The following is a 26,367-nucleotide window of genomic DNA, read 5'->3' on the forward strand; positions in this document are numbered from 1 at the left end:
AATTGCATATTCATACCTGCATGATGTTACTTATAATTTTGTTTTCATGTTATTGTCAGTGTTTAGGACGTGTAAAACAACAAGTTCTTAATATCGGATCAGAGGTTACATTTTAGCATCAATAGTTTTAAGGTATTGTCAGAAGGAAACGTGCCCATTTTGATATCATTTTTCACATGTTATATGGATCGAGCTGATCATGTGAACATTGATTATTTTCCTATGGGAGGAATATTTAGTTAAAGATATTTAAGAGTATTTGAGCCTAAGTCGTATTCCTAGATCGAAACGTCCTGTTCCATAGCATGGTCAGCTCACCAAAGCCTTACGATCTTGAAACGCGGCATCTGCGTTTGCTCACCGAGGTTGAACAGAGTCTACTAATCAGAGGCGATTGTGAGTACTGGCACTTTAAGATACTATCCGCCAACAACACTTTTTACGTCACATTTTATTGAAAAGCTTGGAAAAGGAGAAGTAGAACACGTTTGTTATACATGATTACTCAAGTATTGTTTTATGTTTAATTTATGTAAAAAAATAAATGTTTTATGTATTTTTTTCCAAAATTTGCAGACTGTTTCTCAAAATTTGATGCATCATTTGCATCAGAAATGCAGGAACGAGATTCCAATATAATTCGAGGGAACTGTTTAGAAATATGTGGAGAATAATAATTAAATCGTAGCAGAGAATAAAAACATTCGGAAAGTACCTATTAAATCGGGAGATTAATTAAAAAAATGGAAATGCCGTTTGGTTATGTTGGGTATATGGAAATACCATTGAGCCATTGAAGTTTGTCATAGTGAATCTCAGGCTACTATGTGATCTCACGCTGAAGATCCTATTGGAATCTCCCATCAATTAGTTTTACTATCGTCCAATTGCATCTCCTTTGGTTCTCCAATAGTAAAAAAGCTCGGTGTCAATTGAAATCACGTATTAAACAAAACGATCTAGAAACAAGAACCAGAGGAATATCCATCCTTGTAGATGTCAGTCAATCACGATCATAGTCATCATGGGTATTGGTCAGAAATGTGTAATGCATTACCTTATACGTAAAATAGCGGTTCCAACAGAACACTACCACAGTTATATTTTCTTTGTTCTTCATCATTTCGAAACTATTACGTCAACAATTATAAATACGTGTTACAGCCCGCCTTCATTTCTGCGTAGGCCGTTCTGCAATCATCGAGCTCCCGGACCAAATGCTTCTTTACTGGCCCATCTTCTGCTTTAGCTTCTTGATAAACTCTTTGGCCTGTTTATCACCCTGCCGATATTCAAGCGCTCGCAGGCAGTCGATATCTACGGAACAGTTGTGAAGGTAAAAGGGAATGTGATGTAATGAAGTCTTCTTTCATAGAGGACGATCAAGCTCTTTAATGCTCCACTGCCCATGATCTTACCCATCTTTTGTGGTCGCGTTAGGACGAGATGCTTCTGTTCGATTTTCCCCGCATCGCCCGATATGTCCGCTATGTCATTAAAGCTTAGATAACACTCGGCCAGATATTGGTTGGACATGCCGAACAGATCCTTATCCTTGATGCTGAACATGATCAGTGCGTTCGGAATGGCGCGCTGCTCGGGAGTAAAGGTTCTAACAGGGAGTAACAAATGAAATTGTTGATTTTGTTCAAAACTTTACAACCTCCTGAAACGGATCGAAACAACCAACTTACATCACAAACTTCTCATCGTACAGTGGGAACAGCGTTTTGCTCTGGCACTGCGTTTTCGGCTTGGCCACGCCGACGAACCGCTCCTCGGGCAGGAAGTGGACGCGCACGAACGGATCGCAGGACCCGTTGCCGTCCATCGGCTTCAGATTGCGCGCGTTCACAATCTCCAGCTCGAGCACATTCTCCTTGAAGAAGCACTGAACCGTAAGCATACCGTAGCCGGTAGCCGACGCATCGCTCTGGTTCTGCTCCTCTAGCCTATCTAAGTAATACTGATGGATGAGATCGGTCGTTTCGTACCCGTGCAGCTGCAGCAGGCGCTCGATGTGCGCGAGCGTCTCCTTGTCGGCGGCCGTTTCGGACTCTCGGTTTTCCGCCGTCTTGAAGTTAGCCACCATCAGGTGCAGCGTGTCGCGCAGGTTGGCAAAGAAGGAAGGGGGCCGTCGTTTCTGTTGTGCAAAAGGAATTGGGCATTAGAATGGTTGGCAATGGTCAGCTCCAAAACCGAGCAGACCGCACTTACATCCAAGTTACTCTGGATGAGGTCGTACAGGATCGTCGTCAGCTCTGCCCAGATTGCGTCCAGTACGCGCTCGAAGTTGATCTCATTCAGCTCCGCGTTCAGCACGCTCAGCGATTCCTCCATGTACATCATCAGCCGATCGAGCGAGTTCGAGTCTTGCTGCAGCAGTTCCGCGCCCTCTACGAGGAAGCGGCGCATTGCCGGAGCCATCTTGCGCGCCAGTTTCTCCACGAGATCGAGAATCTTGTTCTTTTCCGTATCGATCGCGTTATCCAGCACGGCTCGGAGCGTTTCCTTGCAACGATCCGCCTCGATGCTGCTCTGCACATCGCCCAACTTAGCCAGTATGTCATCTACGCCCAGCTCCGTCGCAAACGGCTTCAGACTCTGTCGGATGTAGTCGATGTTGTTGATGGCGAGGCACCACTCGCTCGTGACTTCAAACTTTTTCTCGTACACGTTCTCCACCACGCCGAGATTTTCAACGCGCGCCGACATCCGATCGGCGTAAAACACACAGCAGCGACAGATGTCCTGGGAAGGTGGAAACAACACATCAAATATACGTTCGTCACTTCATCCAGCCCACAAACGACACTTACATCCACAATTTTCGCCACAAATATGTACGCTCCCTCCACGTCGGGCCAGGCGAGCTGCTGCCAGAAGATTTTGATCTGATAGAAGATCGCCAGCGTATCGACGGCCGAGGACGAGTATTTCACCGTCTCGTCCACCGGCTGCAGCTTGTCCAGCTCGATCGCCTTATGGATGCGCATCAGCGCCTTGTACACCGCAATGTCCAGCCAGTGGGTGACGCCGGTCGTGAACCAGCGATGGTACTCGTCGATCGCGAAGTTACTCTCGCCCGGGCTGAGCGCCGTGCCGAGCGTGCAGAAGCGCTTCAGCACCAGGTACAGCTCGAACAGCGTCGTGCCCATGTTGATGTCCTCGTACTCGATGAACCCACTGTCACCGCCCCGGTGCGATGACGTCTCGGGCAGGTCGATGCGCTTCAGCTTGCGGCAGATATCCTCCACCGTCGGTTTGATCAGCTCCGCCAGCTTCAACTCGTACGTAATGTACAGCTCCTTGGTGTATGGGAAATGCATAATTCTGAAAAGCAAACAAACAGCCTTTAGGTACTTTCCTTTCCTCATTCCCCCAGCACTCCTGCACCTACTCTTGAAATGTTTTGTCATAGTATTCGATGGACTTCTGTATGTCCGACCGGACAAGCTGAATGATTTTGATTAAATTCTGCAGCCGATCCTCGTCGGTGCCGGTCTGCAGAAAGTGCCCTTCCTTGATGCCGCCAAACCAATCCTCCGCCCCGGACACGACCGCACTGGCCAGCGCCTCGCGAATGTCCCAGTTCGGTTCGGTTTCGTTCGTCCGCCGGATCCATCCGTACATCTGCACCGGGAACAGATCCGTCCCTTCGGGCGGCTCCAGCAGCGCAACCTTCGCAATAATGTTCAGCACACTGTTCAGCGTCTTCAGCAGCAGCTTGTCGCCCGTATTCTTCTTGCGCAGCTTCCGGACGGCGGAAAAGCAGGACGGTAGCAGCTTCTTTGTCGCCTCCCAGAAGCTCTTCTGCTCCTCCTCCGACACGGCCAGCGTCTGTATCGGGCGGACCAGCTTCTCCAGCAGCGTGTCGAACAGCACAAACGACAGCGGATGGTCCTGGTGGATCGCCGCAAAGACGGACCACTGGATGAAGGCTTCCGTGGTGGAGGAGAGCCCACTCTGGGCGGAGTGTTGCGTCAGCACCGCCTCGCCCTGGATCGTGAACTTGCCCGACCACCAGTACGGCGTGACCTTGGACGATTCCAGCTCGTGCAGCAGCAGAATGCGCAACAGATGGCGATGCTCCTGGGCCGCCACCTGGCTGTTTTTCTCCGAGCTAAAGTTCAGTCTTATCCGGATCGTACCCTGGCGGCGTAGCTTGTTCTTCTTGTCCAGATTGTACCACATCAGCATGCCCGAGGCTGGAATTGACTGTGAACGAGAGAGGCCGGGTGTGACTAATGGAACGGATTCGGAGACTGCACTATTAAGCCATTACCTTCAACGGGATGCTGGTACGACCGATCAGTTCATTGTCGTGCTTGCCAGTCGATGCAGTCTGCGCAATCTCCTTCATCAGCTTGCGCAGTCCCCGCACGCCCTTCACTTCGAACAGTTTGTTCATTTTCTCCTTCACCGTTTCGGCGGGATCAAAGTCCCACACCTCCACAATCAGATTGGCATCGTTTGCGTCCTCAGCAATTGGCCTGCGGAGAAGCGGATATAAGAAAATCTTAGGATTAGCACTGATGTTGGGTAAATCTGATTCAGATTCATGAATCTGAATGAATCTTTGAAATGATTCAATGAATCTCAAAGATACATGAATATCCAAATATTCTTGATTTGAACCAAAAATTGATGAATCTCAAAAGACTCATGAATCTCGAAAGATTTATGAATATCAAAAGATTCATATCTCAAGGAATTCATGAATGAAGATGAGATTCATACATCTAAAAATTCATAGAGCTTGAGCTTCTCATTATTCTTCTTTTAAAAGCAACAACCTACATGGTCATGCTAGCCTATACAGGCTTTCGGAACTTCTTGGCAAGTCCACGCAGCCGGATAGTTTGTTTTGCTACGGGGAGACGATTTAAGATGTTGGGGATGTTGTTAGGTGAGATCCCACAAATTAACTATTTTGCAAATCAAGATTCATGAATCCCTGGAGGTATATGAATTTTAATGGATTTATTAATATTTTAGATCCATGAATCTTTGAAGATTCATATAACTTTCGAAATTCTTAAATCCTTGGAGATTCAAGATTCTTTAGAGATTCATCAATCTTTGAAGAGTCGATTCGAGATTCGAATTACTCATCACTGAAGATTCTTAAGAATGAATCTCATCGAAAGAGTCATGAAACCAAACACTAATTAGTACAACTTCAATTTCACTTAAAACGATGACATTGGATACGACTAACAACATCCATCGCGAGAATGGGCGTAGACATCACACATTAAGATCTTCATATCTTCATAATACACTTATAATTTGATCCTTAAAAGTAACCTTGTTTCAATAAGAATCCCGTCTACTCCCGGATAGAAAACATTCCACTTTTCCATCGACTCAAAGTTGCTGTAAGATGATGCTCTCTTGTTGCACACCTTTGCAATGCCATTTCACTCGCCCTGACCCGCTTAATTCCGATGCCAACGGAGCGACCTTAAGCAGGGCATTGGTAGTAGTGAGCGTAACATTTCTCGGACTCAATAATTCTCCAACCCAAGACAAACACGAATGGGAAAAACAGAAAAGATCACCAGCAAAAGATGCTCGATTACTTACAGCGAGAAGTGTTCCTCCCACACCGGGTTGAGCGTACCCGCCTTTACCGAGGTGTTGTAGCGATGGTTCGGATTGGACGCGATGTACATCGTGACGAACGGGTCGGACAGACCGTTCGAATCTTTCGGCTCCAGATCCTTCGCCTCGACGATCTCAACGTTCAGCCGGAGCTGGGGCGCTTCCTTGTCGCGCGCTATCTGCAGTATCTCGTTGTGCTTCTCGTCCGACATCTTGAACGCTTCCTGTATGTAGGGGAAAAGGACGTCCACGTTGAGCTCCTCATCGTCGCAACCGATGTTGTGGATGTTCTCGAACAGGATCTCCTCGTACAGCTCCTCGATCTAGCCCGGGGGAAAAGGCGGGAAATTTGTTAGACAAGGAGATAAACTAATGCACTAAACAAAAAACATCAAACACATTACGGTCATCGAATGGACGATCAGGCTGGCTTGCTGTTCGATCTCTTCCTTCCGCACACCCCGGAACGGATGGTACGGCAATCGACCGGGCCGGTTGGCCGTGGTCGTGCCGTACGGGTTCTCCGAAGCCCGCCGGGCAATGGTGGACCCGTAGTCACGCTCCTGCTGCCGCTGGACGGCCGGTTTTTCGCGTCGATCGAGCGAACGGAACGATTTCGTCAACCGCAGTGTGCCGAACTTGATGTTGAACTTTTTGTTACCACTTAAACCGCCTCCGTGAAGGAGCCGCGGCAACGAGTAAGTGCTCATGGCGGGAAGTTAATTTCTTTGGCGTGTTTCTTCTAGCCGTCGTAGGTAGTTTGGGAAAAACGGGAAACAGTACCGCGCAAACTATCCGCCACACAACCGATCGATTACATAAAATGCTCCAAATTCGTTTGGGTTCTGCTTCACACTCAACAAGACGCAACCATTTTTCGCTGACCTCTAGCTTATCGATCGACGATCGTACGGGTTTTTCGAATTTCTAACTAAACCCGAGCGGCTATGTAACGTGTAATAAATTCAATTAAAACATTCCATCACACACACACATACACATCTCACGCACGTTTCTGAGGTGATTTAAAAAAAACGCTACACCTTGCAATATTCTGTTTCGGTGGGTGGAATATAGGAGAATCCGCACACTTCAGCGTTAGCACATCCGTTTTGTCGGTGTGGTTTTTTATGGTTGTGTTGCACAGACACACACACTCTAGCGAACCGTTCCCAAACCAGCCGGGGACCGCGAAATTTGAGTATTTTATTTTTACCTTCCCTCTATTCTACACCGCGAGCACAAGGCGCGAAATGATTCGTTCTATTTTCATAACACCCATGCAAGAACAAAAACGCCGATACCGATTGAACCGGGCGGGCGTGATCATTTCCACCCCTTTTTTTTGCACTAAGAAGATCCAGCCATTAGCCTCTCACACTTGTGCACTTAGGGTAAGCGATTGAGCTAAGCCTTTTTGAGGTACTAATTCGAAAAAAAAACAGGTTCGTTGCTTCAATCACTTTCCACTGATACCGTTCACTACAATTAACGTTACATATAAACTAAACTCGAACTCTTGCGATCTCTTGTTTCACTGCTTCGACTGGGATGTTGCTGCTGCTGCAACTGAACACGCGAAACCGTTGATCCTGTTTACGTTTGCACGGTCACAGCAGCGACCGAACTAAAGCTAAATTAAATCGTCTACCTTCGTCAAACACTCGCTGCCCGCTCGCTGGTGATGGCGCAAGAAGGAACGGAAGCAATGGTCACGCTTTGCGGCGACCCCTTCCGCCTGCTTCCGTGCCGGGTGAGGATGCACACTCTGTCGCGAAAATCCTCGCGCTCCGTTGGGAGGTAATAGGAACTGGGAAGGAGCGCGCAGTGAAAAACATACTCAACCGGGTGTAAACCGGGCCAGTAGGTACGGTCGCGGCAAGGGAAAATACGCACGAGCGAAGAAAAATACAGTCGCGATCGTGTAAAGTTCGACGTTTGCAGTTCTTTGAACTAAAGTTTTCGTTTGAACTATTTTGAACTATTCCGATAGTACATTTAAATTGTGAGTATTTTGAGCGACTTTAATGTAATTTATTCGCTGAAGATTTAACTTCCCGGTGCTCTCAGGAGATTCCATAACACCTATGTTGAGCTTTTAGTTGTCCGTGACTGTCCGCACACGCACATTTCCGAACGGATGCGATTCGATTCGTCATTGACGAAGATATAAATAAGCCAAGCTGACCTGCGCGGAAATATCCCCTGTCTAATGGTACGGACGCGCGCGGCTCCATCAGCTAGTTACCCCGTGCACATCAACCGCTGGCGACGAATCCTGCCAAGAGCGGTGATTTGGAACATTGGCACCGCCAAAAAAAAAACCCTGCCAAACCCAGGCTGGCTTATGTTGGAGTAGGTTAGGTACGGCTGGCTAGCTGTAGAGAGTCTGCAAAGGAGCGGCACCGTCAACGGGACATACAACGAATAGTTTGATCTTTCGATACACGCTTTACGATCGATTTGTTTGCTTTCTAAACATTGGAGTTGCCCGGAATGATCGATCGCTACTCTCTTTCTTGGCGAATGGTTTATTTATGGTATCAACGGTCATTAAGCAAGGAATGTAAATAAATAGTTATTGCGCAAGCAAGTGATTAAATCAACCTCATTTGTTGTATCTCATGCGTGGGATACACATTATTAAAGTTTTGAGACCTGCTAGACAAATGGTTACCACTAATAAGTTTTGAGGTGTGAACATAAACCGGGTGCTTTCAGCCTAAGAACGTCTAGCATATGCGTGTGTATGCTTAACGAGTGTTCTATTATTACCAGCATAGTGCATAATTAATCTTCAGCTGAACTTGAAACTAGTTGACCGATCCCCAAACACGTCATTTCGGCATGCTCACTGCGCGAGACCTTGTGAAAATATCAAGGCAACTTCGGCGTAGCTGCTGCGCCCTGCAATCTCTACCGAAACGGGCGGCGGCGCTATCTAACTCGCTAGACAGAGCACGTGCTCGTATTTTTAGCACGGCCAACGGCAGGTCCAACCTGTACCTAACCTCACGCGAAGCGAACACGGTACACGAACTTTAATTAATATCTCGAACGCCACATGCCGTCGCTGTTCGTCCATTCGATGTCCATTCATACGCTCTCTCGCTTTCTGCTGTAACGAGCTTTCGTGCATATATGTATATCTATACTTACATTCCACCCGAACACATCCTCGATAAATTCTGCCTGCTTTTCCTGCTGGTCTTCGGAGTCGCTTTCGTCCAGCAGCGTTTCGGTGCCGCTGTCTTCCGCTTCCGCGACCGGTGGCAGCGTCGTTGGGTCGGCGCCCGATTCGGCTTCCGCCTCGTTCTCGTCCGGGAACGGTTCCAGCCGGGCGCGGACGCTTTCATCGTTTTGGATGGACTTTTGGCGCAGGATCGAGCCAAACTTCTCGAAGAAACTACCATCGAGATCTTGAATGCTGGGGATGGGAAATGGGCAAAATCGATGAGTGTTCAGAACTAATTTCCCATTAGTAGCTAGAAAAGTTTAACAAAAACATGTTACAATACATTTTCTCAACCTATCTCCAATGCAACAAAGCCTCAAGGCTACACAGGCTGTGCGCATACTCTTCATTAGATGTGATTTATTGATTAAACAGTTTCGTTTACATATACAGTTATAACTTAATGCCTAATGCATTGGTATTTTCTTGTCCAAGCAAATGGAAGACGTACAATGGAGTTGCATGTTTCAGTGTGCGCAAGTTATGCATATAATGCTGCGGAATTATTCATTGCGTTGCAGATGACTAGTAGCACCTACCGTGCCTATTGCCTTATTATTAGCACACCCAGCTTACTGGAGATTGCCATAGCACAGATATTTTATGTAGACATATTCATCGATCCCGTGGCGTGAGCCTTCGCGTCCAATTCCCGACTCCTTTATGCCGCCGAATGCAGCCTCCGTCGCCGAGATGAGTCCCTCGTTGATGCCGATCATGCCCGTCTCGAGCTGGCGCGCCACCCGGAACACCTGGTTCAGATCGTTCGAGAAGAAATAGCCGGCCAGTCCGCGCCGCGTACCGTTAGCGATGGCCAGTGCTTCGGCTTCCGTCTTGAACCGTACCACCGACACGACCGGACCGAACACTTCCTCGTTGTAAAGCAACATGTTGTCGCGCAGATCCGTCACGACCGTTGGCTCGTAGTAGAGCGGACCCAGCTCGGGCAGTGTTTTGCCACCCGTGTGCACTTTGGCACCCTTGTCCTTTGCATCCTGCACGAACTGGTCCACCTTCTTCAGCTGGGCCTGATTGATGAGCGGACCAATCTGTACGCCATCCCGACTGCCATCGCCGATCGCCAGCTTGCGAATGCGCTCGATCAGCTTCGTCACGAACTCATCGTGCACCTCGTCCTGTATCAGGAACCGGTTCGCCGAAATGCACGTCTGGCCGCAGTTCCGGAACTTGGAGTTCATGGCCCCGGTCAGTGCTTTCTCCATGTCGGCCGACTTAAACACGATGAACGGTGCATTGCCGCCCAGCTCGAGCCCGATGCGCTTTACCCCGTCCGCGCACTGCCGGTACAGCAGCTTGCCGACCTCGGTCGAGCCGGTAAACGAAATGGCCGCCACCTTATCGCTACCGCACAGCAGCTGCCCAATTTCGGCCGCGTGCGTTCGGCTGCTCGTTATCACGTTGATAACACCCTTCGGAAAGCCGGCCTCCTCAGCGAGCCAAGCCAACGCCAGCGCGGTCAGTGGCGTGTCTTCGGCCGGCTTTATAACCACCGTACAGCCCGCCGCAATGGCCGCGGCCGCTTTGCGCGTGATCATGGCGTGCGGAAAGTTCCAGGGCGTAATCAGGCCCGCCACACCGACCGGATTGCGCGTCATCATAATCTGCCGATTGGCGACCGGCGACGGGACGATCTCGCCGTAGATGCGGCGAGCCTCCTCCGCGAACCATTCGACGAACGAGTTACCGTACGCGACTTCCCCGAGCGATTCCACCAGCGGTTTGCCCGACTCGGCCGTCATGATGCTCGCAATCTCCTGCCGGTTCTTCTCCATCAGTGCGTGCCAGTTCTGAAATGGGGGGGGGGGGAGAGAGGGAAAACCCAATTCTTATATCACGACTGACCGGAGGGTGCGCTTAATTGAAGTTAATACCCTTCAATTGGTAGCAAACCTTCAACAGGGCGGCCCGCTCCTTGGCGGTGCTGTTATGCCATCGCGGCTCGTAGAACGCGTCGTACGCTGCATCGATGGCCAGCTGCACATCATCCCGGGCCATGTCCGGTACCGCTCCCAGCACCGCACCGTTGGCAGGGTTCTGCACGTCGAAGGTGGCGCCCGACCGGGCCCCAATCCAGCTGCCATTGACGTACGCCTGGCTCTGCTTCAGCGGATTGCTGTGCATTGTTCGCGTTGTGCAAGCCGTCACACTGTTGAAACTCAAACGCAATCCGGATCGACCGTAGTACCACTTGCCCGTGGAGCGCAGGAGCAAAACTGAACGAATCATTTTCACGACACGGTGACGAGGGGGTTTCGCGTTTTAATCGCAAGCGTTATCTAACGGCTATTATTTGGCGAACCGATAGTGAGAACAAAGTATGCCAATATTGACCGTTTGATTGATTAGAAGCACGAACGGCGGGATGTCGTGCCCGAGATTCTTCTCGACTGTGAGCCGCCCTACACACACGCTCCCACTTGCAGCAACGAACCAAAACCAAAACAAATCCTCCGCAGTGCGCGCAGTGACAGCTCTCGCCGGATGGGTTTAGAGTGCAGAGTTGAAAAGTCGAGAAGGACGACATTCAAACGAAAATACGTTGCAAGCAGAAACGCGACAATAAGACGCATGCAGTATTTTCAAATAGGACAAACTTACATTAGGAATGGAATATGGTGGCTCATTTAAAACTGCTGCATACTTTAGTATAATTAATTACCTCTAAATCACCACAAATTAGATCGTAATTGAATAGCGCGAACTCGCCACAGTATCGTGCATCGTGATAAAGCAGACCCATTATGATTAGTAGATAGAAGCGTATGTTATTTCACACTTTTATCTTGATCAACAGCACCGTACAGAATGTCCACCACATTGCAGCGTGGCAAGGCACATGTGACACACAAATACAACCTGCAGCGATTGTTACGTACGACGTATCAGGTTATCATCTGATCTCGCCGTTGAACTTGAGGCTGGTGGGCGAAACAATTTGAAACGATCAAACTCCACCGGTACACATGTGAGCACACCGAAACGACACACACACATTACGGAAATGATCAATTTACTTGGTATTTATCATATTCGTTTTCTTTTTTCTTCTTGAAATTGGAATTGAAAAACGGCTCGAGGAAATAGAAATATGATCGTTAGTAACTAAAGGCATAAAGGCGCATATGATGTAACATGCCTCCATGGGTTGAAAGTTTAAAAACGTGTAAAAACAAACAAACCAAGCACGGCGCATGCCTTTTGCAAGCGAAACGGATGACACATACTGGCGCCCGAAGTCTAAACATTCTGTCAGAACATCGATTTCGTTCCATGAACTAACGACGTATATCACGCCCGGAATGAGATATTTTGTGTAAAAGCTGGCTGCTTCTTTCAGTACACTTTCCGTTAGTATTATTGGCAAATTTTGTTTCACGACTTTCCAGTTTGTTTCGTTTCACATTTAAAATGAGCACTAAATTTTCACACCGCAACAAAATGCGTCCCATTTGCATGGAATTTCCTTTTGGGTGGTGAATTTACACTAATGTGCTAATGTGCGAAGGGAAAGAAATACAGTTAACACGTTCCGGGTGCTCTTATACGTACATGGACTGATGCTCGGTCGGTGGTTTCTGCTTTTGCTCCTGAATCTTGTCGTAGAAACCTTTCCACATCGCTTCCTCGTCCATCTTGATGCTGCCAAGGATCGATGCACACTGAGCAAAGCAGAACGGGAGGGAGTTTGAAACTGCGGCACGTTAGAATCACTACTGGCAGGCACTGTTCTTGCTAGAGGCGCACGCTGTTGCACAAACGCACCAAGCAAATGGGGGGAGCTACACACTAGGGCACTGTTTTCGATCTGCTTGAATTTATCAAATCATTAGAGATGTTGTTGGGTTGTACGAGTATGTTTCTACTGTTGTTTGCATTGAACGTTTCCGACAATATTTCGTACGTTATTATTATTAACTTGAACAACATTAACTGTTTGAATTATACCGCGAATTTTTTTTCTTTTAACATCGCTTTAATTAACGCGCTAGAGTTCGAACTATTGAATCTTTCAACTTACATTGTGTACAAAATAAATCATTTCCCATTATAAGACCGACCGGTACGCTTAGGAATGTGTGTGCCCTATAGAAAACATCGCCAACGCTTAGTGCGCCGCCACAATCGCTCGGCACAGGAGACGTTGATTACAATTTTAAATTGGCAATACTATTCAACCGGAAAGTGACTAGGAAGTAAACCTGCCTCAACTTGTCCGCTGGCATTAACCAAGCCCCTGAGTGACTTTATATGAACATCATGCGTACTGTTAACGCCTTTTTCGTTGGACTTGCGTACGGCAATAGGCATGTACGCAACAAAGCTTCCGAGGGCGACAAGTGAAGTGTCTGAAGCCGTCAAACACATCTAGAAATAATTTGTAACGGTTAGGAACTGCTAACAACAGCAAAGAAAACTTCAACTCTACTGAACATATTTGATGATGATTTTAAGCGCCAACGTTTGCGTACACCTCTCTTCCCTGCGTGTCTATGCTGCCCAAGGTCTCCACCAAATCCGATGATTAAGATGCGAGAAGTGATCTCCATTGGATACTGAGGGGGGGGGGGGGGGGGGGCTATTACTAAGAGCCAGGGTTTACTCATAACCAAACAATACGCCACTATAAATTGTTGGGCGCTTAGTAATACTTTACCAACCGGCACCGAGCAAGAGCGTAATCGCTAGCAAGGGTGATGTCACTTGAGTATCTGAGAGAATACCCAAACCAACATCCCACTGCACAATGGTTGGCCTTATAGGGAGGTAGACAACTAGAAAGAGACCTAAAAAAACACGTTTCCTCATCTAAATTATCTTCCGTTGGGCCAACCTGCACTGAGGTGTGTTCGGGGGGAGACTGCACAACAACAAAAAAGTGGGCACGAGACAAACAAGGGCACGGTCATCGCAACACAATCGGAACGGTTTCCATTAGCACTTTGCCGGTTGACGTGCAATTCTAAAGCGTAACAACAGATAGAGAACAATATACGCAACAGTGCAGAAGAAAAATGTGAAAAAAGTGATGGTGAGAAATAGTGAATATTCTATAAATTGTATACAACGCTAGGCTTTCTGTTGGGTTGGTCTGGTGGTACAGTCGTCAACTCGTGCGACTTAACAACATGCCCGTCATGGGTTCAAGCCCCGAATGTGCCTCCATACGTAGGACTGACTATCCTGCTATGTTTAATCAGTAAGTCACTGAAACCCAATCCCACTAGTGATACAGGGCAAACCTTAATCGACAACGGCTATTGTGCCAAAGAAGAAGAAGAAGAATAAGAAGAAGTCTTTCTATAAACATATCAAACAAACCCCTGCACTGCATCTATCATGCTGGTGCGTCGTAGGAAAACCGTTCCACCCTGACCTTGACTTAAAAGTCGTATCGTCAAGCGAATGCCGGCCGCAAAACTTGAGCTTGATAAACTGTTGCCGGTACGGTTCGCTAGCTACGCGATGCCCCTTACTTTTGCGCTTGGACAGTCAACACAGCACTGGCGGTGCAGTAGGGACGGCTGGTTGTCGATCAGACTCGGGAGAGACAACAGCATCCATTGATGAAGCACATTACAATCCGCCTTACCGGATGGGAAGGGTCAGGAAAGGGACGACGACCCACTTAAACAAGATCCGTTTGGAGTGGGATCACTGTAAGATCATTGAGTGCGCTGATCACTCACATCGATGTGTTCCAGATGACGGAAACATGTATATGATGAGTAAGATTGCTGCAATTTTGAAGTACCATTTACTGACATTCTGATGTCATTCGCAATGCACTAAGTTCTCTATTTCAGAAACCCGTTAGTACTCGTTACACTAAACATTTGAAATAGTAATAGATTTTTAACTTTAGTTCTGGTAGGAAGTGTCTCTCTGAGTATGTCTGCATTTAACGAAATAAACGAAAAACTATTCAACTATTTGGGAAACGATATCAACATATACACAACAATTTCTACCCTATCTTAAATTTCACATATAAGCTTTGCTCTCCAACGCGAAACAGCGAGACGTATCGAAATATTGTCGGAAACGTATTTTGCTTCTAAGGGTTTGTTTATGGCCATTTCGGCTGCCTTCCAGCCAACGCAAAACCGGCTTTAAGCGAACGGAACCGAAGGAAATAAAATCACATTTTAACGCCTGCGCAACGCGCCATCGGCGAAAATTCAAGATTTTGTCTTCACACTCGTTGGTTCCCACTCGGTTCGCGCTGCACCATTCGCCAAAAATGTTGACGAAGCTCAACGCTGACGTAAGCAGCACTGCACGATCGACAACGGATGCTGTCCTATATATTGTTTTGTTTGCTACTGCTTGACACACATACACTTTTTTGTGGCTTTCACCAGTCACTTTAACCGGCTGTTTAAGAACTGTTTAACACTAACAGCCAAGGTGATCTTCAGGGGGTGATTCGTCGTTCGTTATTGAAAAATCCCCTCCTCGCAGGGGTAAGCATCAACAAAGTTCACTCGGGGCGCACATTCACGTAGTGCATTGCTCACCTTACACGTAGACGCGAATTTTCGGGTAAACGGTTCGCGCAAACACTCAACCACGATCACTATTTGACGAACAACAGACACTCGACGGGGGGTGCAAACGATCAACAATTCTAGACAGGGCAGGCGCAACCAACCAACCAACCAGTCAGCTGCTCACTCAACCGCTCTGTCGGATGCAACAACATCTACTGAATGTGACGCCGATCGCAACGCCCGTCCGGAAGGTTGTTTGGCGACGTCGGCGTTCTCCTCACACACACACAACCATCCCCGGCCGTTGGAAAACGGGTAGTAGTAGACGTGATTGTGATGTGTTTCGCTCGCTGGCACCCCGCGGGGAAAAAAAACCCTCCGCGACACGATCACGAAGGAAAGAGACGGCCACGATCGCGTAGGATTCAGTGGGGATGCCCCATCGCAAGGGTTGTGTGTGCGTGTGTAGTAAACGGAGTGTAATGCGCGTGTGTAATGTTTAATTCAATTGTTTCGCTTTCGGCTAGCGATCATAGGGTTTGTTTTGTTTACAAACGAACCGCAACCGATCGCACCTAATGCCCAGGTGACGCAGTAGGAGCTGTCACAGCGATCGTTTGAAATTGGTTAGAAGCCGTTCCAATGCAGAATTCGTAGTTCGGGTAATTATTTACCAAAACTTTTTGAATTTAAACATCCTCTCAACCTGCACCTGTATACGAGATCGTCCATTGCAACGGTAATGAGGGGTTCATTTACAACACAGAGCCGCAGCAACGTGTCTAAAGCGCCGATGGCGGCATCATTTCCATTACCTAAATTATCTTTCCTACCCGGCTGGGGTTACCTGAAGTGAATTTTAAAAATGGTTGTCTTTTGAACTTAAACCACCAAAAAATTCACTTCATTCTCCTCACGAGGTACACAAACACATGGTACACAAACACAACTATACTCACATCTGAGGTACGCCGGTTACGAAAGGGCCTGAGAGAACCAATCACGTAAAGGGCGGGCGAGACCTTTGTTGAGCTGCGTGTTAGGAAAGGTAAATTTTTGGAGGCTATTTTTCTCACATGAACGCCGCACGCCGCGTTCCATGCGCTAAAGGGTCGGACAGTGCTCCACAAAAGGCAAACTGCTGGTCGCTCGCAGGAAGCTTCGGACGAGCTTTGAAACCCTCGATCAGAATCAATGCTTGTGCTTCGACACGCGGGTTGTTGCTTATTATGGGCTTGCTGGGCCAAGCTCATTGGCTTGGTGAAACCACACCATTTAAAAAGGATAACGGATAACGGATAAAACAGCGTGACATTGATATTGTCTTATAAGCAAAAACAACCACTTCCGCTACGTTGTAGCATTTATTTTATGAGCTTTTGTAAAGGATTCGTTCCTCATTTTTAATAAATTCCTGCTTTCACTCAATTTGTATTGGTAAAGATCGACATCTTGATTCATGTTTCTCTTTGATTAAAAATTAAAATTTAAAGCCTCTCAAACTCATTTTGAATTTTAATTTAAAATTGTTATGCTTTTGGTACTCTATATGTCCAAGTGTATGATTAAAAATGAAGTTATATTTAAAAAAAGAAATTTTCAACAATGATCATAAAACTATCATACGTTCCAAATAAACAAAAGATTCAAGGAAGCAAAGTTTGGCTGAATATGTTTTTTCTTATAGGATTTCTGTTATTCTAACGTTATGATTCCATCATGTCTTATTCGAATATAACTTGGACAAACTGAGTTTCATATTAAAGTTGTGAATTAATTTACATTTTAATTCCGGAATAAACGAATGTATATTAACATTATACATTCATATAATGTTATTATACATTTATAACAATTAAATGGAAATATCACATCAAATGCGATCAAAGAGACGAATGAGGCCAATAGGCTCGATGTTTCTTTAAAAAAAACATGAAATACGATCATATTTACTTCAACCATTCGCACGTTGTTGATCGAAGGGTTAAGCTGAAAGCTTTTATTGGTAGATGTGAAGCCGCACTAGCGCAGCTCCAAACGCAACCCACGTCAACAGCCAACCTGTGCGGATTGCTGGCAAGGTCGTGTTGCGGTTGCCCAACGTAAGCAGAGGGAAATCCACGCGGAAACTACAACGCCAACCTGACCATACCAGCCGGTGTTGCATGTTGCGTGTGAATGTAGTAGTGATCGCGAATTGAGGGGGGGAAGGCGAAACTACACCAAGTGAGGCAGTGACGGCGCTCGCGCTGTTTGCATGTTTAGTGACGTCACGAAAGATGCTTAGCTCGTACAGTATGTTGTCGATGTTGAGTGGACGATTTGCTTTATGGTATATTTTTTGCATACTAACATTTCCACTTCAAATTCATATAAATCTGCTCAAGAGCTGACTATAATCTATATGTGGGCAACCAGCAAAAAAAATGCTATAAATTTCGCCTTTAAGCTTCATGAGTTTGGATCAAATTTACGAAATGTTTTCTATAATAAGATTATGATGCATATATACTTTTTCACTTGATCGCTTGATCGCGTTGTTGGAGCCTGCTAACTGTACAAGTGTGCAACACATTTCTTCACACGTACGAAGCAACATATGATTAGCTTTCTTTACGCATAAATATAACAAATAAAACTGAAAACAAAGATGAACCAAATGTTTACATTTACGATCATCTTACTTTCGATTTTAAGCTTCCCTCACTCACAAGACACCACTTTACCTCCGCATTGGCCTATGTTGTAGAGTTCGGATTTCAATTTACCAACAATTACCGATTGGCAACAACACGAACATGGTGCGATTGCTGTATTTGTGTTAAAAAAAAAACGTGTCTTCAAACGTAAACAAAGAGATCCACCCAGACGGTAAGCTATCGGATTCGTTTTCCGGCTAGGCTAACTTTTCGCTAGAAGACGCTCCAATTTTTCGAGGTCACATGAAAGATGCACATGGTTAGCGTTGAAAGTCTATAATTGGATGTGTTGCTGTTACTGTTGTAGTGGTTGATTCGCCATTTTTTAAGGCGATCATCAACACGCTATAAGAATGTTTCGAACGTACGGACACAGTTCAAGATATGAGACAGACTTTCATGGCGTTGATTCATTGTTGCTACTAGGTGAAATGTAATGCTATAAATTCCACAAACTTCTTTCTCTCCCAGTTTCTGCATTCCGATGTGCAAGAGCAACCAATTCTCTTCGAATACTATTTTGCTGTCGATTTAGTGATGATATTAATACATTAGAATTCGTTGTAGATCGTTTAGCCAAAGATGAACCGATACAGAGTATTACATTTTCACTCTGTTTCATTAGACACTTCTTTAATACTTCATAGACTTTGATCGTGATCAAAAACTGATCGTCTGCATCTTTTAATGTCACTTCACTTTTACCTATTTCCAATAGATGACATCACTAGTACTATTACTAGTACTATTTGTGCTATCGTACAGTTCACTTTCTCTTCACAATATTGACAGATGACAGGTTTTTCAAAACATTGCAATACCTTGAATACAGGCGATCCCCGAGATACACGGTACCTCTTATACGCGGATTCGGAGATACGCGGTTTTCAAAATTTGACAGTTCTTTGAGCAAATTGTACTGATTTGACACATCCATTGTGAAATACCAAATAATTTCCGTATTGATCGAATGTAAAATACCATTTGAAAAGGTTTAAAACTGTTCAATTCATTAGAAACATATCAAATAATTAATTTGGTGGCTAAAACCACGAACCACTTGCAAAATTGCACGAAAATTAGTGATATTTTGGCTGGAAATCACGAGATTCGACATACGCGGAAATTCGAGATACGCGGTATTTTGCGGCCGTTTTCGGTCCCCAATAACCGTGTATCTCGGGGACCGCCTGTACTTCAATCTTTAAGGATACAAACATTACTTGCCTTATCCAGTCTTCTTTGAATAAACACTCAGTTAAACGCGAAACTCACTACCTAACTCAACAGTACTAACCTGCCATCCTTGCCTTTGGTAGGCTTCCCCTGTTTGGAGCGTATTTTGCGCAGCATCCCCAGACTAAAGTATTTCTGCCAGGCGCTCTCCTCCTCGTCGTCGTACTTGTACGTGAAGAAACTGCCACCGCCGCTCGTCAGAAAGGTGTTGGTCCGCCGGGCCCGTCCGTTCTTACCAGCCCGTCCGAATAGCCTGTCCGACCAAAGCGACCGACTGTCCGCCGGTTTGGACGATCCGTTCCGTAGCCGTGCCGACTGTTGGCCGACCTCGTTTAGGCAGTTTTCACTTTTGCTCCACCGACCGGCCCCGTTGGACGCTCGATTGCCAATGCTGAACAGATTATGTATGCTTCCGCTCCAACGCCCAAAAGTGCTCGTCGGAGGGGCTAATGAATTCGACTGCGTCTGTGCCGGTTTTTGATCGCTTGAGTTATTTTCGGCACGCTGCTTTGCGCCTAGTTTGATCGGCTGCTGCCGGCTGGAGTGCGGTCCGGCTACAGGGATTTTCGCGACTTCGATCGTCGGTACAACTCGATCCGTAGTCCCGTTCCTGCGCGTCCTCGATTGTTTGCGATTTTCAGACGGCGATTGTTCGTCCACTATCGGCAAGTGGTCCAGGCTGCTCCGGTACATGATCGAGTTGGAGTCGATGGCGTTCAGCATGGTGGAGCTGCCGGTATCGAAGCTGCGCCGCTCGTACTGCTCCAGCTGGTTCGCTACCTCGGAGTAGTAGCTGAGCGTTCTATAGCTTTGCTCACTCTCGTCACCGTACCCCGGTGACTCGGACGGCCAGTTCTGTCATGAGCGGAGGGAGAGGGAGAGAGAGGACCAGAAGGAATGCATCAAAACAAAATGACGATAATAATGACGAGCGCGGATGTCCTTGCGGGGAAGCGCAGCGTGGCGTTACGGTCACTCCACGCAATGCAGAAGCACTCACATGTGACCTCCGATCGACTTACCTTGAAGTGTTCCGGTGGCATCGTTTGGCGTTTGTTGTAGAATGGCGTGTACATTTTGTAGTTGAGTGGATTGCGCGCATCACTGTTGATGCCGAGCACGAGGCAGGATGACTGTGCGGCTACCGATTCCTGACAGGACTCGCGCAACGTGGCTCGCTCGGTGGCAACGCCATGCCTTCGCCTCGGTACCACTGGCCGCACCCGGTTTTCATCTCCCTCCAAAATGGCCGTATTGATCCCGTTTGCAATCTGCAAGTTGAGGGTTACATTGCCGTATGCGCCTGTTCTTCGTCGCTGAGGTACTCTTGGTTTGGTGCGTTCTACCGTACCGGGATCGTACTCGATCGCGTTCGGTATCGAAACTTCCGATTGGGACAGTGACGGGCTGCAGTCTTGTGAGTCGCTGTGGCTTACGATGTACGAACTATGACGAAAGGCAGCATCGGCACTGGGTCCATTTTGTAGCTCCGACGTTGCAAAGAGATTGTTCTTTCTGAACAACGCCTGCGGGGGTAGAGGAGCCGTGCCGACGCGCGAATGGCGCCGCTGGCGTATGGGATGATGGGTGCGGCGAAACGTCGACAGGGACACATCGTCCGGCTCGTCTTCCATGAAGGGTATTTGATTAACGATTACGTTGGTCTGGTAGATGGGATTCGTTGGATGACAACAGCTGGAACAATGGTCGAAGCTGGCGGGAGAAAGATATAGAGCATTAGCTTAATCATACCGGAAGTCTAGTGGACCATATTTTAACATTACAAAACACCTGAACGCTAGAAGATTTGGTCCAATAACATCATGCTTACGTGTTTTCCACGTTTATGACACAGAAAATCTGTTATCTAGCACATTAGATTAGAACATTTAGTGCATAACTGGTTGATTTTTCTAAGGTTAATTAGAAGTGAGTAATTATGATTAAGATTTATGAATCTAAATGAATCGTTAAAGTGGATAAAAAAATATGAATTCTAAAAATAGATATTCATTCTTGTCACTAACTTGTAAATATTAGTATATGTCTAAATATATTGAAATGTCTTAAGAGTAACGAATCTCTAGAGTTTTGTAATTCTCTAGAGATTCACGATTCTCTAAATTGTTTGAAATTCAATGTAATTCACTACACTTCATATCCGGTTTGAATCGATCTCGTAATACTCCGTTGACTCTTTAGAAATTTAAGAATCTCTAGATACTCATACATCTTTCCATGAATCTATAGATATTCATGAATCTTTAGAAGCCCATGAATCTTTAGAAGCACATAAATTTTTAAAGATTAGAGAATCGTTAGAAATTCATTAATCAGATTTTGCCAGAGATTAATTAATTGTATGAGAATTATGAATCTATGAGAATCGATTTGCGATTCAAATTAATCATCGTGATGTTTCATATAAACGAATCATTACAAAATATTGATAAAGAAAACCGGTCTCGTGCTACAGTCGTCAACTCGTACGACTTAACAACATGTCCGTCATGAGTTCAAGCCCCGAATGGACGGTGGTCCCATACGCGTAGGACTGACAATCCTGCTATGGATCATCAATAAGCCACTGAAATCCAAGTCCATCAGTGGTGTGTACCAGGTAGGCCTTGTTGTGTTGTAGTGGCGAACGGTTGTTGTGCCAAAAGAAAAAAAGATGAAATAAAACATTACTTGTAGTCTAATCTGTTCAGCTCACTTCGAGATAACTTCTTCTATTTGACAAAAGGTCCTACTGAAACATGCCGGTCTTTACAGGCTTTGGAGGCATATTCAGTTCCACGCAGCCGGATAGTCATGTCTTTGCTACAGTCCATTCTAGCCTTGAACTCATGGCGGGCATGTTATTAAGTCGTTCGAGTTGCAGACTGTACCACGGGAGCCCCTCGAGATCACCTTAAATATTTGATTACAATGATGATTATTCAACAAACTTGTTTATACATTACATACAACATTTTTAAGCTCGTTCAAAAACTGTTATAATGAAAATATCACTTGATACAGCATGTTCCAAGCGCACATTTGCCAACAGTTTGCAGGTACAATGACCCAAAAACGTTGCTTTTATATTACCCTCTACCGTTTGAAGGACAGTTGTTGCTTCTTATCAAAGCGCGAACCAAGACACAACACAATCCAACAAACACGCAAAACCGTTTCGATATGTCAACGGAACAACTGAAAGCATGGCGCACGTGTGATTCACCAAGAATTGCTACATAGTGTGGTACATGCTTTCGGTACGCATCCAGCATGTGCAATCACAGTATGGAGTATGGCTAAAATGATAAAATGTATGCTGTGATGTGTTCTAGTTGTTCCCCTTTCACAATGCTGCCGATTGGACTTTCCAATCTACATAAAGTCCAATTAGCGCGATTTTGCATGTTCTATTGATGTATGAGGGATTCCCCTCAGCGGCTGACATCGCAGGCGGTCAAAGATGAGTCGATGCGGTTTCGTTTGATAAACGATCACACATTTAACGAACGAAGTGTAGATTTTGATAGAAACAGAGAAATACTTATTTAATACAACAAAAAAAAACTTTAAATTCTTAACCATTCTCTTTCTGAGTCATACTATTTGTTAAAACGATTAAGTTGGTTCTACCACTTCTTTTTTGTACATACAACGATTTAAAAGGCATTTTAAACTTCGTTATCCACTTACGTTCCAATCACATTTTGCTGCGAATGCGAATAAATTCAATCGAACGGAATAAACACAAAAGAAAGAGAGAAAAAAAAAACAAATGTTCTACAAACACTACCGGAACGAATACGATCACACTTTCCGACACGGATGGCCAGACGACTTTACAACCTGTCACTTCGTACGAACGCCAATGCAGAACTGCGGAATACATTTTCACTGGCAGCACCGTTGCCTGCCGTACTTTTGCAGACATTTTCAAGTGAATGAACAAAACAGAAGGGTGCCGCCGATACGTAGGTGCGTACCAAACACCGCCAGCATTTTCCAGCAATGTGTAGCGGTGGCGGTGGTAGTGTTAGATCGAAACGGTGTGAGCGATAAAATGCACTACCCTCCTCGCCGAAACGTCAAGGGACAAGTTCAATGACAAACACAACGGGCCAAGACGTGGTTCGTTTCTTTTTTATGTTGATTGCATGCCTACACGCATGAATCAGCAGTTGGATAGTAATTAGACAACGTGTGAAAATAACATAATCGAAGAAAGATGTATAGCAAAAATGACATAAATAACATGTTTAATGATCGAGTAGAGAGTTATATTCATAGTATAGCTGTCGAATGTACTGTATAGCAATTATTCCGTCTTTGATTCAAAGGTAAAATGAACAGAAAACACATTTAAAAAGACATAAACAAAATTACTAGCCTAATTCTGGACATGACATGACATGAGTCTTAACATTGGGGGATTTTACGATTCTAGCATAAAATAATATCCTTCAGATTTATCGAAGCTTAGAAGAAAATGTTGATAGCAATTATACAACATTAGTTTAAGCCTTTAGCAATCATCGCTGGTTTAAGCATTTATAGACTCCCAAGGGTCGCATTTGTCCCGCTGGTCGCAGTTTAAAGGCCTATGGTATTTTTTATAGTCGCACTCCTACATGTTTCGATTCTTTGGACCATCTTCTTGTTAGTCTGATTATCCGGTTAAATGGTACTAATAATTTTAGAAATGCTATACAGACTGGTACGGCCATATAGTTCGTTTATTCTTAGTGTAAGAATATAGAATATATCATGTTGAAATGTTTATTGATACAGAAAGATACTTTTTAAATAGTCTCTAAACCAGTGATGTCAAACTCGTTTTGGGTAGTGGGCCAGATTAGAGTTCAAAATATTCCCGCGGGTCGCAGTTGAGTGGTGTAGGGTGGGAGAATCTGGGTGTGAATAAAATTCTACTTTTTTATTCTTAAATAAATCATTAAGATATTTTAAGTTTATGTCATTTTTTTGGTTTCTCCATCACACGACATGATGCTTTCGATCAGCGAAGATTATTAAGGACTTATTCTTTGATCTAGAATCGTATGTCCATTTTTTCGTTCACAGTTTACATTTACTCATACATAAGTTTGGTTACAGTTGCCCTAACTTGAACATTTTATCGTTCTTATGCAATGCTCCAGATGCTTTGAGGCTGCCTATGCTTTGAGGCTGCCTGGACGATTCTTTAAACCTCGTATATCGCCTCAACATATCGACACACGAATAACAAATGCTGCATTTTCACAACGCTAATTACTAATAACGATAGCTCATAATTTTAGAACTATATCGGCTTCATACAATTCACGCATTTTTAAAGTGCTTGGATTTTCAAGACTTTTAAAGATGTCGGCCTAATTTTTTCAGAAGTTTAACTAACGAGTACCCTCATCAATTAAGTGAAGAAAGTGGTATTCCGAGTGGTATACATGGTTTCCGAATTTTCCAGAAAGCCTTAAAGTCAGAAAATGGGTGAAAATATGGAAAAATATGAGTCCGACTTAGGGGAGCCGCTAGCAAACAACACATGCCATCTTCGCGGATACCTTCCCAAAAACAGCCACTATAAGTAACTTACTTCACACTTTGTCAATCGAACTATTGAGACTGAATGGTGAAATCATCTTCCTCAGAAGTCTCGTAATCTACAATCTACTTCAGTTTCATTCGCCAAATACCAATAACTGCCAAAGTTCTGCGCGGTCCGGATTGATAGGCTTCGCGGGCCATATGTTTGACAACTCTGCATCTCTCTCTCTCTCTCTAAACGTAAAAAAATATTACTCGTTGTGTAATTGTATTAAATTCTAGAGTTAATAGTATTCTGCTAGACCAACCGACCGGGCATTTTCATAGTTAAGTTTTAAAACACAATTATTTTTTGTGACTTATGGCCGTAAAAACATATCAGCAAACAAACATGTTTTGATTAATTTAACGAAATTAATTTCATTAATTTAACTGTTGAGCTTAATTGAAAGTATTGCTAAAGCCGATATTGTATATAAAATAATAGTTTATAGCTAAATTTAGAATCTGACTGGTTTCTGTGCCTAAATTGACACTTTAGAAACAAAAATGAGAATGGGTATTAGAATGCATTGCATTAGTTTAAATCAATAATGTTTGATGATTAGAGATGAAAAAACAATAACCTTTTCTATGATTTTTTACACAAAACCAGTATGATGCTGTCCCGTTTTACCAGATACTAGTAGATTTGTTTATCTATACACAACGTAATATTACCACCTAAGTTATAAACACTGCGTAAACGGTACCTTTCATATGTTTTGTATGCAATTATGCATCATGTACTTGCAATGGCATAGTTCTGCACCCGCCGTGCGCTTTGTTTACATGCATGCTGAAACCCTTGCCTGCCTAGCTCCTCATTCTCCACAGGCGAGCCCCACTTACCTGTTGCGATGGAAACCGTATCGATGATGCCCACTGTCCGGCAGCAGGTCATCGCACTGCACTGATTTATCTTCATACTGACGCTCCTCCAGACTGACTGGGATATCACCGCCCGCCACATCCACACCACAGCACGGCACAGATCCAGCCTTATGCACTTTCGCGGATTTCACTCCAATTAACCCCAGGCCCGGCTTCAGCCAAGGAGGAGCACTAATTTTACGCAAACCTTTCTTCTTCACTTTCATCTCACTTTGAACATCCTGCACGGCACCCGTTCTTGCCGCCATGATGTCTTGTTCTTTGGCGGTCTGCATTCTCGGTTCACTATCACGGCAAAGCTCACATTACCACCACTGAATTTGGAACGTACTGTTTGGCGTTTGGCAAAACTAGAACCAGAGAAAGAGAGAGAAAAATGCGAAACACTTGTTTACTGACTTGTCAAAAGACCTGCAAAATCGATTTCTGCACTGTCCAATGCTTGCTAGGATCGGTGTCGGTGTCCCGGCAGGGATGACCTATCATCCTGCACTGACAGCGAAACCGCAAAGACAACCCATAAAACCCGGCACACACGCAGGCACACAAACGGCCCGGTTTCTTCAATTTGTTTTAGTTTTTTTTTTTCGCTGGCAACCAT

At 45.2% G+C, this 26,367-nt stretch overlaps 2 protein-coding genes across 6 annotated transcripts in view; both read right to left on the reverse strand.

Moving 5' to 3' along the window:
- Window positions 1–1,058: 1,058 nt before the first annotated feature.
- The window catches only part of LOC120951188 (protein unc-13 homolog 4B), a 34,106-nt gene continuing 8,797 nt past the window's right edge, over window positions 1,059–26,367 (reverse strand). The window contains exons 2-13 of one of the 5 annotated variants that reach the window (XM_040369741.2): window positions 25,725–26,116; window positions 20,312–21,002; window positions 19,351–20,144; window positions 8,767–9,034; window positions 5,590–5,930; window positions 4,286–4,493; window positions 3,401–4,218; window positions 2,820–3,333; window positions 2,218–2,751; window positions 1,695–2,143; window positions 1,419–1,612; window positions 1,059–1,317 (exon numbers count right to left, since the gene is read on the reverse strand). In XM_040369741.2, the coding sequence (XP_040225675.2) occupies window positions 1,226–1,317; window positions 1,419–1,612; window positions 1,695–2,143; window positions 2,218–2,751; window positions 2,820–3,333; window positions 3,401–4,218; window positions 4,286–4,493; window positions 5,590–5,930; window positions 8,767–9,034; window positions 19,351–20,144; window positions 20,312–21,002; window positions 25,725–26,041 (5,220 nt within the window). In that variant the 5' untranslated portion in view covers window positions 26,042–26,116 and the 3' untranslated portion in view covers window positions 1,059–1,225. Of the gene's footprint in view, window positions 1,318–1,418; window positions 1,613–1,694; window positions 2,144–2,217; window positions 2,752–2,819; window positions 3,334–3,400; window positions 4,219–4,285; window positions 4,494–5,589; window positions 5,931–6,011; window positions 7,396–8,766; window positions 9,035–12,412; window positions 12,669–15,381; window positions 15,634–19,350; window positions 20,145–20,311; window positions 21,003–22,982; window positions 23,041–25,724; window positions 26,117–26,367 lie in introns of those variants that run through there. The other 4 variants (XM_049606946.1, XM_040369744.2, XM_040369746.2 and 1 more) reach the window with 4 other exon arrangements.
- LOC120951190 (succinate-semialdehyde dehydrogenase [NADP(+)] GabD) lies at window positions 9,183–11,404 on the reverse strand. The gene is made up of 2 exons (XM_040369749.2): window positions 10,754–11,404; window positions 9,183–10,650 (listed from the first exon to the last, which is right to left on the reverse strand). The coding sequence occupies exons 1-2, from the start codon at window positions 11,087–11,089 to the stop codon at window positions 9,415–9,417; spliced, it is 1,572 nt and encodes a 523-aa protein (XP_040225683.2). The 5' UTR covers window positions 11,090–11,404; the 3' UTR covers window positions 9,183–9,414.

Source organism: Anopheles coluzzii, chromosome 2 (genome assembly GCF_943734685.1).
Source record: "Anopheles coluzzii chromosome 2, AcolN3, whole genome shotgun sequence".
NCBI lineage: Eukaryota > Metazoa > Arthropoda > Insecta > Diptera > Culicidae > Anopheles > Anopheles coluzzii.